Source organism: Herpailurus yagouaroundi, unplaced genomic scaffold, assembly GCF_014898765.1.
Source record: "Herpailurus yagouaroundi ecotype Mexico unplaced genomic scaffold, PumYag 29, whole genome shotgun sequence".
Taxonomy (NCBI): Eukaryota; Metazoa; Chordata; class Mammalia; order Carnivora; family Felidae; genus Herpailurus; species Herpailurus yagouaroundi.
Window position 1 is genome coordinate 29,596,861 of NW_024412377.1, and position 15,122 is coordinate 29,611,982.

A 15,122-nucleotide genomic window follows, 5' to 3' on the forward strand; every position below is an offset into this window, starting at 1 on the left:
AAAAAAAAAAAAAAAAAAAAAAAAAAAGAATGCAAAAAAACATTAAAATTATTTTACTTTAATCATTACTTATAATTCTAGAGACCTAGAGACCTATTATTATATTAATAAACTATCTTGGAAGTCTTTCCCAACTGGCAAAACAATACTGAAAACTGAAACTCCTCACTCTTTTATACTATATTTTAAGGACATGAGTTACCACTTTGCCCTTCTTCCTTTTTGTTACCCTCTTTTCACTTCTGAAGGCCAAGTTTTGAAATTATAGCTTCTGGATAAAATAACTTTATGTTAAAGTTAAACTGGATCAGAAAACACCACAATGTTAAACTGGATCAGAAAACACCAATATAAAGAACATAAAGTAGTATTACAAAACAACTCCAAATTGAACTCTTTCATAGGTTACTTTCAAGACAGATTACATATACTGACCTTTGGGTCTTTCTGATTAAGAGTTACTGCCAGAGTAATGCCATCTCTTGAAAAGGCAGAAATTAGAGCTCCTCTTGACTTTACCGATTCACATTTGGGAATTAGATGGCACAGAAGGCAGTCTTGTTGTGCCCAATGAACATGGTATGGCAACGATCTAAGTAAGTAATGAAATAATTGAAAATAGGAAATATAGTAACTTTTAATATTTAGCTCATCATAAAAACTTAAGGGTCCAATTCCTATATGTGCATGAATATTAGAGGCCCTCTTAGCAACTGCTCAGAATTTTCATCCATGCCACAAAAGAGCAGTTGCCAGTTAAACAGGTTCAGTATCAGCATTTTGTTAGTAATGGCTGTTCCATAGTCAACCCCAAATGCATCTGTTTTGACAAAAGATTTAGATGACACATATTATACATCACTGTGAACATTTTCACAGAAATTAAATAGAGAAGAATGGATTTTTAAAATAGTGGCAATGTTCTGGGGTACATGGATGGCTCATTCAGGAGAGCGTGTGACTCTTGATCTTGGGTTTATAAGTTCAAGTCCCATGTTAGATGTAGAGATTACTTAAAAATAAAATCTTAACTGGCTCAGTCAGTTAAGCATCTAACCCTTGATTTCTGCTCAGGTCATGATCTAAAGGTTCTGGGATTCTCTCTCCCTCTCTCTCTCTGCCCCTTCCTCTCTCTCCCTCAAAATAAATAAACTTAAAATAAAATAAAATCTTTAAAAAATAAAAATAACATAGTGGCAATGTTCTATATTTGGTATATGGTTACACACATGTATATTTATTAGAGTCCAACTCATTATACACCTAATATATAAAGTACCAGAGCATAAGAAAATTAAGAAAATTTTAAAAATCACACTATTTTACTAAATCTTACTGAAGCATGATATGCTTTTTTTTTTAAGTTTATTTAGAGAGAGTGCATGCTCACAAGTGGGGGAGGGGCAGAGAGAGAGGGAGAGAGAATCCCAAGTAGGCTCCACACTGTAAGTGCAGAGCCCAAAGCAGGGCTCGAACTCATGAACCATGAAATCATGACCTGAGCCAAAGTCAAGAGTCCAAAGCTTAACTGACTAAGAAACCCAGGTGCCCAGGCAGGATATGCTTTTAATGCACTATGTATTTTATTGGGCTTTGTAGTATATATGAAACTATTTCTAGTTTAAAAAGTATGTGAGCAAGGGTGCCTAGGTGGCTCAGTTGGTTAACTGTCCGACTTTGGCTCAGGTCATGATCTCACAGTTCATAAGTTTGAGCCCTACATTAGGCTCTGTGCTGACAGCTCAGAGCCTGGAGCCCACTTCAGATTCTGTCTCCCTCTCTCTCTCTGCCCCTCCCCTGCTCACACACTCTCTGTCTCTCTCTCTCAAAAATAAATAAACATTAAAAAAAACAAAAAAACTATGTGAGCAGGCCTCCTGGGTGGCTCAGTCAGTTAAGCATCTGACTCTCGATTTTGACTCAGGTCATGATCTCACAGTTCATGAGATCAAGTACCGAGTTGGACTCTGCACTGACAGTGCAGAGCCTGCTTGGGATTCTCTCTCTCTCCCTCTGCCCTTCCCCCACTCATGTGCACACATTCTTGCTCTCAAAATAAACATTTAAATAAAAAATAATAAAAAGTATTTGAGTAGTTAAAAGGTACAGTAGTGGGGCGCCTGGGTGGCTCAGTCAGTTGAGCATCCGACTTCAGCTCAGGTCACGATCTCGCGGTTCGTGAGTTCGAGCCCCGCGTCAGGCTCTGGGCTGATGGCTCACAGCCCGGAGCCTGCTTCCGATTCTGTGTCTCCCTCTCTCTCTGCCCCTCCCCCATTCATGCTCTGTCTCTCTCTGTCTCAATAATAAATAAACATTAAAAAAAATTAAAAGTTACAGTAGTAAATTCAAGCTATATCCTTTTTAAAATTCAATTATTTCCCAAAATACCTATCTCTATAATTTTAATACAAGCAAGACCATAGCCTGTCTTACCTTTTACATGTTCTTAATTCCATGAAAGGAAATAAAAATGAGAAAAACCTTGCAGAACCTGCTTCTGATCCTCTGTTCCCTCCCTCTCTGCCCCTCCCCCTGCTTGTTCTAAAAATAAACAAAACATTAAAATGAAAACTAAAATAACAACAGTACTTATGGGAAGAATAGATCTGTAAGGTCTCAAAAGTTCAAATTTACATTTCATTTAATTAATCTTATGTATTTATGGGTGAAAAAATAATAATATTTTAAAAGGGACAGAAAATAAGGAAAAAGAAAACCTTTATCTCACCTTACAGGTGTAAATACATTCTCATGCCACCGAATTGCTAGAAATGTTAACTTCAGACATTCTCCAGAATAAAAAGTAAATGAACACAAGCAGCAATCTCCAAATAACTGTAGATAAATTTAGTAAACTTTAGTATACAATTAATCCAAAAATAAACCAAGATATGTAAAACATATATTCTCATCATAAATAAAATAAATGAAACATACAGAAATCCTGCTTGTATTTTTATTCTTAACATAAGGCTAAAGAATAAGTAATTTATTTCTGAGCCAGGGCATGGACCTAATGGGAAATCAAGGTGCAGCTTATTGGCTTAAGAAAACATACTGGGGCACCTGGGTGGCTCAGTTAAGCATCCGACTTCAGCTCAGGTCATGATCCCATGGTTTGTTGGTTCGAGCCCCACATCAGTTTCTGTGCTGACAGCTCAGAGCCTGGAGCCTGCTTCAGATTCTGTGTCTTTCTTTCTCTGCCCCTCCCCCGCTAACTCACACTCTTTCTCACTCTCTCTCAAAAATAAACATAATTTTGGGGCGCCTGGGTGGCGCAGTCGGTAAAGCGTCCGACTTCAGCCAGGTCACGATCTCGCGGTCCGTGAGTTCGAGCCCCGCATCGGGCTCTGGGCTGATGGCTCAGAGCCTGGAGCCTGTTTCCGATTCTGTGTCTCCCTCTCTCTCTGCCCCTCCCCCGTTCATGCTTTGTCTCTCTCTGTCCCAAAAATAAATAAACGTTGAAAAAAAAAATTTTTTTTTAAATAAAATAAAATAAACATAATTTTTAAAAATTAAAAAAACACTGCCAATGAAGAATAGACATTTTCCCAAAGAAGGCACCCAGATGGCTAACAAACACATGAAAAGATGCTCAACATCACTCATCACCAGGGAGATACAAATCAAAACCACAACGAAATACCACCTCACACCTGTCAGAATGTGTTGTAAAATTAACAACACAAGACACAACAGGTGTTGGCGAGGATGCAGAGAAAGGGGCACACTCTTGCACTCTTGGTGGGAATGTAAACTGGCACAGCCACCCCAGAAAACAGTATGGAGGTTGCTCATAAAGTTAAAAATAGAACTATCCTACAACCCAGCATTGCACTACTAAGTATTTACCCAAAGGATACAAAAATACAGATTCAAAGGGGTACATGCACCCCAATGTTTATAACAGCATTATCAACAATAGCCAAACTATGGAAAGAGTCCAAGTGTCCATCAACTGATGAATGGATAAGTGTGATATATATATAAAACAGAATATTACTCAGTCATCAGAAAGAATGAAATCTTGACATTTTCAATGACTTGGATGGAGCTAGAGTGTATTATGCTAAGCCAAGTCTGAGAAAGACAAGTACCATATGATTTCACTCATATGTGGAATTTAAGAAACAAAACAGATGAGGGGCACCTGGGTGGCTCAGTTGGTTGGGCGTCCGACTTCAGCTCAGGTCATGATCTTGTGGTTGATGAGTTTGAGCCCCACATTGGGCTCTGTGTTGACAGCTCAGAGCCTAGAGCCTACTTCTGATTCTGTGTCTCCCTCTCTCTCTGCCCCCTCCCCTGGTTCATGCTGTCTCTCCCTCAAAAAATAAACATTAAAAAAAAAAAAACTAAACAGATGAACATATGGGAGCGGAAAAAAAAGAAAAAAAGAGGGAAACAAGCCATAAGAGACTCTTAAGATAGGGAACTGAAGGTTGATGGAGGGAGGTGGGTGGGGCGTGGGCTAAATGGGGAATGGGTTTTGAGAGGGCACTGGTTATGAACACTGGGTGTTGTATGTAAATGACAAGTCACTGAATTCTACTCCTGAAACCAATATTGCACTATATATTAACTAACTAGATTTAAATAGAAATTTGAAAAAAATTAATAAAAATTAAGGGCGCCTGAGTGGCTCTGTCAGTTAAGCAAGCATCCAACTCTTAGTTTCAGCTCAGGTCATGATCTCACGGTTTGTGGGTTTGAGTCCCACATTGGGCTCTGCACTGAGCTCACAGACTGCTTAGGATTGTCTCTCTCTGCTCCTTTCCCACATGCATGCTTGCTCTCTCTCTGAAAATAAATAAATAAACTTTAAAAAATTAAATTAAAAAAGGAAGAAAACACTGTAATTTACTGTGGCTGAAACTGGATTCTTATAATTTTTTTTCTCTTATTTTATAGTTATTTATTATCTAAATTAGGGCACTACCCCCAGGGGTGGGAAGAAGATAAAGGAAAAAAAAATTCAAAATGCAATTTCTAACAACAGTGGACTGGGTAATAAAATGTTGGTCCATACATATAAAGAGTGCATGCAGCTATTGATAATGTTTTTTAGTTAATGAATGTGTTCTTTCCTGGTAATTAAATGGCTTAATTATCACCAATTCTAGCTTTTTAAATTATAAAACTAGTTATATTTTAAAAATGGAGAAAAGTACAGAATCACACTTGTAAATACAGATAACAAACTGATGTTTGCCAGAGGGGAGTAGGGCGTGGACAAAATGGGTGAAGGGGAGTGGGAGATACAGGCTTCTAGTTATGTAACAAATAAGTCATGGGAATAAAAGGTACAACAGAGGGTATACAATCAATGGCATAATAATAGTTTTGATGGTAATAGATGGTGGCTACACTTGTGGAAAGCACAGCATAACATAAAGAGTTCATGAATCATCATGTTGTATACCTGAAACTAATGTAAAATTGTGTCTCAACTATACTGAAATTAAAAAATAAATAAAAATTGGGGCATCTGGGTGGCTCAGTCAGTTAGGCATCCGACTCTTTGATTTCAGCTCAGGGCATAATCCTAGGGTTGTGCAATCACACTCAGTTTCTACTCTTGAGTGTGGAGCCTGCTGAGGATTCCCTCTCTCTGTCTGCCTCTCCCCCCTGCTCGTGCTCTCTAAATAAATAAATAAATAAATAAATAAATAAATAAATAAATAAAAACTAGGGAAAATACTAGGAAAAGAGAAAGGAAGCTCTAAGGTCAAACCATTTTTTTTATTCAAGTATAATTAACATACAGTGTTATATTAGTTTCAAGTGTACAGTATAATGATTCAACAATTCTACACATCTCAGTGTTTATCAAGGTAAGTGTGCTCTTAACACCCTTTATCTATTTCATCCACCCCTCACCCACCTCCCCTCTGGCAACCACCAGTTTGTTCTCTGTATTTAAGAGTCTGTTCCTTTTGTCTTTCAGATTCAACATATAATTTAAGTCATGGTATTTGCCTTTCTCTGATTGGACTTATTTCACTTAGCATTATACCCTCTAGCTCCATCCATGTTGTTGCAAATGGCAAGATCTCATTATTCTTTACCACTGAGTAATTATGACATTTTAAAAATAAACCACATCTTCTTTATCCATTCATCTATTGATAGACACTGGCTTGCTTCCATATCTTAGCTACTGTATATAATGGTGTAGTAAACATAGGGGTGTATATGTCTTTTCAAATAAGTGTTTTTGTTTTCCTTGGGTAAATACCCAGTAGTAGAATTAGTGGATCATATGGTATTTCTACTTTTAATTTTTTGAGGAACCTCCACACTGTTTTCCAGAGTGGCTGCACCAATTCCCACCAACAGTGCATAAGGGTTCCTTTTTCTCCACATCCTCGCCAAATACTTGTCATTTCTTGTCTTTTTTATTCTTGTCATTCTGACAGGTGTAAGGTGATGTATCTCAGCACTTGATTTGCACTTCCCTGATGATGAGTGATGTTGAGCATCTTTTCATGCATGTTTGTCTTCTTTAGAAAAATAACTATTCAGGTCCTCTGCCCATTTTTTAATTGGGTTATTTGTGGTTTTTTGATATTGAGTTAAGTTCTTTGTATACTTTGGATATTAACCCCTTATTGGATATATTATTTGCAGATATCTTCTCCCGTTCAGTAGATTGTCTTTTTGTTTTGTTGATGGTTTCGTCCTGCGCTGTGCAAAAGCTTATCTTTGTCTAGTTCCAATAGTTTAATTTTGCTTTTGCTTCCCTTGCCAGAGGAGATGTATCTAGAAAAATGTTTCTATGGCTGATGTCAGAGAAAGTACTTCCTATGCTTTCTTCCAGGAATTTTATGGCTTCAGGTCTCACATTTAGGTCTTTAATCCATTTCGAGCTTATTTTTGAGTATGGTGTAAGAAAGTGGTCCAGTTTTCCCAACACCATTTGTTGAAGAGACTTTTTCCCCACTGTATATTCTTGCCTCCTTCATCATAGATTCATTGACCATATACAGGTGGGTTTATTTCTGGGCTATTTTGTTCCATCGAGCTGTATGTCTATTTTTGTGCCAGTACCATACTGTTTTGATTACTAAGCATTGTAGTATAACTTAAAATCTGGAATTGTGGTATCTCCAGCTTTGTCCTTCTTTTTCAAGACTGTTTTGGCTACTTGGGGTCTTTAATGGGTCCATACAAATTGTGGGTTATTTGTTCCAGTTCTTTGAAAAATGCTGGCATTTTGACAGGGGTTGCATTAAATCTATAGACTATGTTGGGTAGTTTGGACATTTTAAAAATATTGGTTCTTCCAGTCCATGAGCATGGACTATCCTTCATCTGTGACACCCTCAATGTCTCTCGTCAATGTTTTATAGAGTACAGATTTTTCACCTCCTTGGTTAGGTTTATTTCTAGGTGTTTTATTATTTTTGGTGCAATTATAAATGAAATTATTCTCTTAATCTGCTACATCATTACTAGTGTAGAAAAATGCAACAGATTTCTGTATATTCATCTCATATCCTGTAACTTTACTGAATTCATTTGTCAGTTGTAGTGTAGTTTTTTGGTGGAGTTCAAACTATTTTTAATAAACATTTTAAAAAATATGACCAAGAAATGTAAAAATATCTTCTCCACAATAACTTTGCAATTACTGTGACAATTAATGATGATTAAAGATATACAGCAATGCTATCACACACTCTGCTCAACAGCTTCACAAACAGTGCCTGTTCTTACAGTCTGAGATCTCATCTTCTAGAACACCCTGTCTGATTTGGATTTTACCTCATTTTTTATAAAGACAGCATGCACTACAGCTTCTTTATCTTCATTAGAAGGCAAATGAACTGCTTCTTCAGGTATGATCTGGGACCACTGGCCTACCAATGAAGGGCTTTTAGAAGATAAGATATTCTTGAATTCCAAATATTCCCAAAGAAATATGCATCCAGGAGTTATAAGCAGAACTCTTCTCCCATTTCCAGATACATACAAGTACAGTCTCAAAGAGCTTGCTTTAAAAAAACAAACAAAAAAAGGCAATTAAACCTGTGAAGTCTGAGTTCCTCCCAGAAAGTACATCATTTATCTATCCTGACAATAAGACACCTAAATGATGTTTCATTTCCATTCAGGATAAAACTAAGGCACTACTAATAAATTAAAAGTACAAATAATAATATTTACCATGTACTTGTCATGTGATATTAGGAACCCACTGTTATCAGATATGTTAGGCAAGCCAGACTTTTCCTCAAGATGAATCTAAGTATCACAAATAAACACCATCAGGGTGCCTGAGTGGCTCAGTCAGTTAAATGACCAACTCTTGATTTCAGCTCAGGCCATGATCTCATGGTTTGTGGGTTCGAGTCCTGCATCGGGCTCCGCATTGAGCAAGGAGCCTGCTTAAGATTCATATTCTCTCTCTCTCTCTCCCCCCCCCTTTTTGCCCCTCCCCCACTCACCTGTGTGCTCCCTAAATAAATAGTAAAATACAAAGACCATCAAAAAAATCATATATATATACAAGAAAACATATATATGTATATGTATATATTTATATATACACAGATATATTTATGCACACATACAGAGATATTTTTAACATAGTAATAGGAAAATGTTTCATCTTCTTTTCCTCCCATTTATCAAGGAAACCAATTTAAACAAATAAAAAATTCCCACCTACTGCAGCTTGAATCATTTTCTTAGGCTTTTCAGCTGCCTGTACAGTTTTCAAGCAATCTTGATCTTTGTTCCAAAGAAAAAGCTGCCCTGTAGTGAGTACCCCAGCCAGCCAGGCATCTGTTTCCAAAAAGGAAATACAATAGTTATAATCTAATATTTCCCTTAATATTACCCCAAGTTTTTATGAATACAATTAATCTAGCCTTTTGGAAATATCAGTACTACTTAACCATTACTGGATGTTGTTAGGACAATAGCATCCTTCAACAAAGGCTGCAGACAAGGAATTTTCTTCTTTGTTCTTCCAGAGAGCAAATTAATTTCATTTATAAATTTATTATCCAAAAGGAAAACAGCTTCATTTTCCTAAGAGAAGAAACATATGACACTTAAGAGGTGCCAGGAGGTAATTCAACCTCTAATCTAAATAAATTATCCCAGAAAGGAAAACAAAGTGACATTCAAGAAAGATTATACATTTGTACCACAAATCATAAAATGAAAATAAGGTTGATTAGGTATCCTGGAGATTTTTTACTCTATCTTAAAATATTTATTAGAATTACTAGGTAAGATGACCTAATGGCTGCACCTAGACCTTTTTGACCTTTAAAATTATAAGAGTACTGGGAATGCAAGCTGGTGCAGCCACTCTGGAAAACAGTATGGAGGTTCCTCAAAACACTAAAAATAGAACTACCCTATGACCCAGCAATTGCACTACTAGGTATTATCCAAGGGATACAGGTGTGCTGTTTCGAAGGGACACATGCACCCCCATGTTTATAGCAGCACTATCAACAATAGCCAAAGTATGGAAAGAGCCCGAATGCCCACTGATAAATGAATGGATAAAAAAGATGTGGTATATATATACAATGGAGGATTACTAGGCAATCGAAAACAATGAAATCTTGCCATTTGCAACTACATGGATGGAACTGGAGGCTTTATGCTAAGTGAAATTAGTCAGAGAAAGACAAGTATCATATGACTTCACTCATAGGAGGACTATAAGAGACAAAACAGATGAACATAAGGAAAGGGAAACAAAAAGAATATAAAAACAGGGAGGGGGACAAAACAGAAGAGACTCATAAATATGGAGAACAAACTGAGGGTTACTGGAGGGGTGGTGGGAGTGGGGGATGGGCTAAATGGGTAAGAGGCACTAAGGAATCTACTCCTGAAATCATTGTTGCACTATATGCTAATTAATTTGGATGTAAATTTTTTTTTTTAATTTTTTTCAATGTTTATTTATTTTTGGGACAGAGAGAGACAGAGCATGAATGGGGGAGGGTCAGAGACAGAGGGAGACACAGAATCGGAAACAGGCTCCAGGCTCTGAGCCATCAGCCCAGAGCCTGACGCGGGGCTCGAACTCACGGACCGCGAGATCGTGACCTGGCTGAAGTTGGACGCTTAACCGACTGCGCCACCCAGGCGCCCCTAATTTGGATGTAAATAAAAAAAAAATTAAAATTCAAGAAAAAAAATAATAAAATAAATAAGATAAAATTATAAGAGTGCTGGGCCCCTAGGTGGTTCAGTTGTTTAAGTAGTTAGGTGTCTAACTTCAGCTCAGGTCATAATCTCATGGTTCACGGGTTCGAGCCCTGCATTGGGCTCTGTGCTGACAGCTTAGAGCCTAGAGCCTATTTTGGATTCTGTGTCCCTGTCTCTCCCCTGCTCGTACTCTCTCCCTTTCTCAAAGATAAATAAACACTAAAAATTTTTTTTTTAATTATAAAAGTGTCTTACAATTCTGCTAGCCAAAATTGGGTTACGTGTTGTTTAATTTCATCAATTTGATCAGTAGCATGGGCAAGCTTTTTAATTATTTACCTACACTAGGGGCACCTGGGTAGCTCAGTCAGTTAAGCGTCCAACTCTTGATTTTGGCTCAGGTCATGATATCATGGTGTGTGAGATTGAGCCCCTTACTGGGTTCTGTGCTGACATCAGGAGCCTGCTTGGGATTCTCTCTCTCCCGCTCTTTCTCTGCCCCTGCCCTGCTTGTCCATACGCTCTCTCTCAAATGCACATTTAAAAAAAAAAAACAAAAAAAAACAGCATCTTTAAAAAGAAAGAAGAGACTAGAGGAAGTTAACGATATAATTTCTCACAGGAAATGACACTAACACTAAAACGCCAATCGTTAAAATTTTCATAATTATTACATATTCTAAGAGGATTTTATAGGCTTGCTAAATTTCCCTAAGGTGACGAATCTCTTCCATATATTGTGAATGGTATTCCTGGATTTCTGGTGTATCCTGGCCCAACTTTATCCTAGTTTTAAGGGGCATAGGGCATACTCATGAAAATCACAATGGTAAGAAAACAGTCCACTGACTGTTCCGGTAAGAAAGGATTCAGAAGATTAAATATTCCCTTTGGTTACAAAAAACAAAATTTTTTTGCACAGCACAGGAGGAAACCATCAACAAAAAGGCAATCTACTGAATGGGAGAAGATATTTGCAAATGATATGTTCAATAAGGGGTTAATATCCAAAGTATACAAAGAAATTATACAACTCAACACCAAAAAACCTCAAATAACCCGATTAAAAATGGGCAGAGGACCTGAATAGACATTTTTCTAAAGAAGATATACAGACGGTCAATAGATACATGAAAAGATGCTCAGTATCATATTATCATGGAAGTACATCAAAACCACACTGAGATATATCATCTTACACCTGTCAGAATGACTAGAATCAAAAAGACAAGAGGGGCACCTTGCTGGCTCAGTCAGTGAGCATGGGACTCTTGGTCTCAAGGTCGTGAGTTTGAGCCCCACATTGGTACTTACAAATAAAATATTAAAAAAAAAAAAGACAGAAGTAACAAGTATTTGGCAAGGATATAGAGAAAAAGAAACACTTATGCACTGTTGGTAGGAATGTAAATTGGTGCAGCTACTCTGGCAAAACAGTATGGAGGTTCCTCAAAAAATTAAAAATAGAAATACCATATGATTCACTAATTCTACTACTGGGTATTTACCAAGGAAAACAAAAACTCTAATCCAAAAAGACATACGCACCTCTATGTTTATTGCAGCATTATTTATAGTAGCCAAGATATGGAAGCAAGCCAGTGTCTATCAATAGATGAATGAATAAAGTTGTGGTATGGGGCACCTGGTGGCTCCTTGGTTAATCGTTCAGCTCTTGAATGCAGCTTAGATCATGATCTCGTGGTTCATGAGTTTGAGCCCTGCATCAGGCTCCTTACTGACAGCACAGAACCTAATTGGGATTCTCTCTCTCCCTCTCTCACTGCCCCTCCCATGCTCTCTCTCTCTCTCAAAATACATGAATAACTTAAAAGAAGAAGAAGGAGGAGGAGAAGGAGGAGGAAGAAGAGGTGGTGGTGGTGGTATAGGGGTATCTGGGTGGCTCAGTGAGTTAAGCGTCTGATTTCAGCTCAGGTCATGATCTTGCAGTTCATGAGTTCAAGCCCCACATCAGGTAGTGGAGAACCTGCTTGGGATTCTCTCTCCCTCCCTCTCTCTGCCCCTTCCCCACTTTGTGTGCACACGCTCTCTCTCAAAATAAATAAATAAACTTAAAAAAAAAAAAAAAGAAGAGGGGGCGCCTGGGTGGTTCAGTTGGTTAGGCATCTACTTCAGCTGAGATCACGATCTCAAGGTTCATGAGTCTGAGCCCCCTATCAGGCTCTCTGCTGTCAGTACAGAGGCTGCTTCAGATCCTCTGTCCCCCTCTCTCTCTGCCCCTCCCTGGCTCACGTTCTTTCTGTCAAAAATAAATAAACATTAAAAAAACAAGTTAAAAAAAAAAGAAGTGATATGTATAAAATGGAATATTACTCAGTGATAAAAAAAAAAGAATGAGACCTTGCCATTTCCAATAACATGGATGGACCTAGAAGGTATAATACTAAGTAAAATAAGTCAGTCAAAGAAAGACAAATATCATGATTTCACTTACATGTTGAATCTAAAAATCAAAATGAACAACAACAAAATAAACAGACTCTTAAATACAGAGAACAAACTTGTAGTTGCCAGAGGGGAGAGGAGTGGGGAGATGGGCAAAATAGTTGAAGGGGATTAAGAAGTACAAACTTCCAGTCATAAAATGTATGTTACCGATATGAAAAGTACAGCATAGAGTATATACTCAGTAATATTGTAATAGTGTTGTCTGGTGACAGATGGTGACTGTACTTATGGTGATGAGCACTGAGTAATGCATGGAATTATAGGATATGTTGTACACCTAAACCTAATATAACATTGCACGTTAATTATATTTAAATTTAAAAATTCCTTTTGATATTTGCCATCTCAACCTTAAATGTAACAGGAAAAAAAATTTTTTTTTTGAAAATAAAGTATTTCTTCTACACAGACCATTTAACTTTCTTGAGAAGCTAACTTGCTCAACATAAAAACAAACAAACAAACAAATGGGCGCCTGGGTGGCTCAGTCGGTTAAGCGTCCAACTTCAGCTCAGGTCATGATCTCGCTGTCTGTGAGTTCGAGTCCCGCTCAGGCTCTGTGCTGATAGGTCAGAGCCTGGAACCTGCTTCAGATTCTGTGTCTCCTTCTCTCTCTGCGCCTCCCCTGCTCACACTTTGTCTCTCTCTCTCAATAACAAACGTTAAAAAAATTTTTTTTAATTAAAAAAAAACACAAACACAAAAAACTCTGTTCAGTGAGGTGATCCTGCTATAGATGGTGTTTGTTTGTTTTTTTTTTTAAAGACCATAGAACATCTATCTTAGAGGCAAAGTGCACATTTAACACATTATTATAGCTGGTATTGTATGAAGAAAGAAAAACCTACCTGTCCTAACCAGGAGACTCGTGGCCAGGGCTTTTTCTGCTTGATACTTGTTGATGTCAAAACTTCTAATCTTATCTCCATGCTTCTTGCAATGACCAATTAGGTAAAAAGTCACAAGATGCTGTAAATAATAATAATAATCAGTAGCCCATAAGATTTACAAGGATTCTAATTTAGAATGTTCACAAAGTTTTGGTAAATCACTTTTTTCATCGGCTCAAGTTAACTGTCTTTTTAAGGTAAGATATAAAGAATGCATTCAGTATCTCATCTTATGTCTTGAATAGTCAAGCAAAATGTATTTGCTTTTTTCACAAGTTGTTTCTCGGGCTATGAAGATAAAAATAAAGTAGGAAAAAATCTTGACAATGAAGTTTCTATGTGATATGCTTTTCTCAGTGCCATAGGTTGTATTTCCCAAAGATGGCCACAACAGTATCTCCCATCCTACATACTCTTCCTCAACTATGACTTTGACACTTCTCTCATTGAGAGCTCTGCCCCATGCCTCATCCCTTAAAAGTGGGTGAGATTTTAATTATTCTAACCAAGAGTAAAATGGAAGTGATGTTATACATTTCCCAAGGCTCAATCATAAAAAGCAATCATAGCTTCTACCTTACCCCCTGGAGTAATTACACTTTTGAAGCCTTCAATCTCCATATAAACAAACCACCCTGAGCCATCGAGCTGTAAGAAAGTCCAAACTAGCCCACATAAAGATGAAGCCCCAAGAAAACATGAAGTGAAGATGCATTAGCAAGTACCCATGCTGGGTATGGAGATAGTTGCAGTGGAAGCCAAGAAGAGTTTGTCAGAGTCCAAGCAGGGTGAGGAAAGCATAATCCATTCTTGGGAGAATCCTGGGAGGATGTTCACACAGTGTGACATGACAGCCTGGCACAGTGTGTTGGCGCCCAAACAGAGAGAAACACAGAAGTCACACTGAAAAGGATCCCACTGACCAAACTGAAAACAGCTGGAGGATCAAAACATATTACGGCAATGGACTTAAAATCCATAGAATAAAATAGAAAACCATGAATCCATAGAATTATGAATAAGTAAACAAATAAATTGAACATTTCATAAAAATGGCATACTTACATTGTTATAAAGTATAAAAATACCCCATAAGGTACTCATTAGTTACAAAAAAAGAGTAACTTTATGATGAAAAAGCCAGGCAGACTCCATTTAATCCAGTGATCAAAATGAAAATTATCAGAAATGGGACAACTGGAAATCATGTATCACCTAATAGGTAAAATGAGAAAAATTTCTGTGACATCTGTGCTAAAGACACATAACCTGAATCTAATCACAAGGAAATATCAGGAAAACCCAAGTTAAGGGACATTCTACAAAATAACTGATCTGAAAACTTTCAAAAACCTTGAAAAGTTTCAAGGGTATGAAAGTCAGGAAAAAGATCAAGAAACTGGTCCCAGGATGCCTGGGTGGCTCAACTGGTTGAGGGTCTGACTCTTGATTTTGGCTAAGGTCATGATCCCGGGTCATGGGACTGAGCCCCACATCAGGCTCCACTGAGCATGGAACTTGCTTAAGATTCTCTCTCTCCCTCTGACCCTCTCCCCCACTGCATAGTCTCTCTCTCTAAATTTA

The 15,122-nt window shown here is 37.6% G+C and overlaps 1 protein-coding gene across 8 annotated transcripts in view; it reads right to left on the reverse strand.

Moving 5' to 3' along the window:
* Positions 1 to 15,122, reverse strand: part of CPLANE1 (ciliogenesis and planar polarity effector complex subunit 1) — a 127,405-nt gene that overhangs the window by 105,141 nt on the left and 7,142 nt on the right. For all 8 annotated transcript variants that reach the window (XM_040495591.1, XM_040495600.1, XM_040495586.1 and 5 more), the window contains exons 2-7: positions 13,497 to 13,617; positions 8,901 to 9,036; positions 8,668 to 8,787; positions 7,765 to 7,994; positions 2,729 to 2,835; positions 436 to 592 (exon numbers count right to left, since the gene is read on the reverse strand). In XM_040495591.1, coding sequence (XP_040351525.1) covers positions 436 to 592; positions 2,729 to 2,835; positions 7,765 to 7,994; positions 8,668 to 8,787; positions 8,901 to 9,036; positions 13,497 to 13,577 — 831 coding nt within the window. In that variant the 5' untranslated portion in view covers positions 13,578 to 13,617. The remainder of the gene's footprint in view (positions 1 to 435; positions 593 to 2,728; positions 2,836 to 7,764; positions 7,995 to 8,667; positions 8,788 to 8,900; positions 9,037 to 13,496; positions 13,618 to 15,122) is intronic.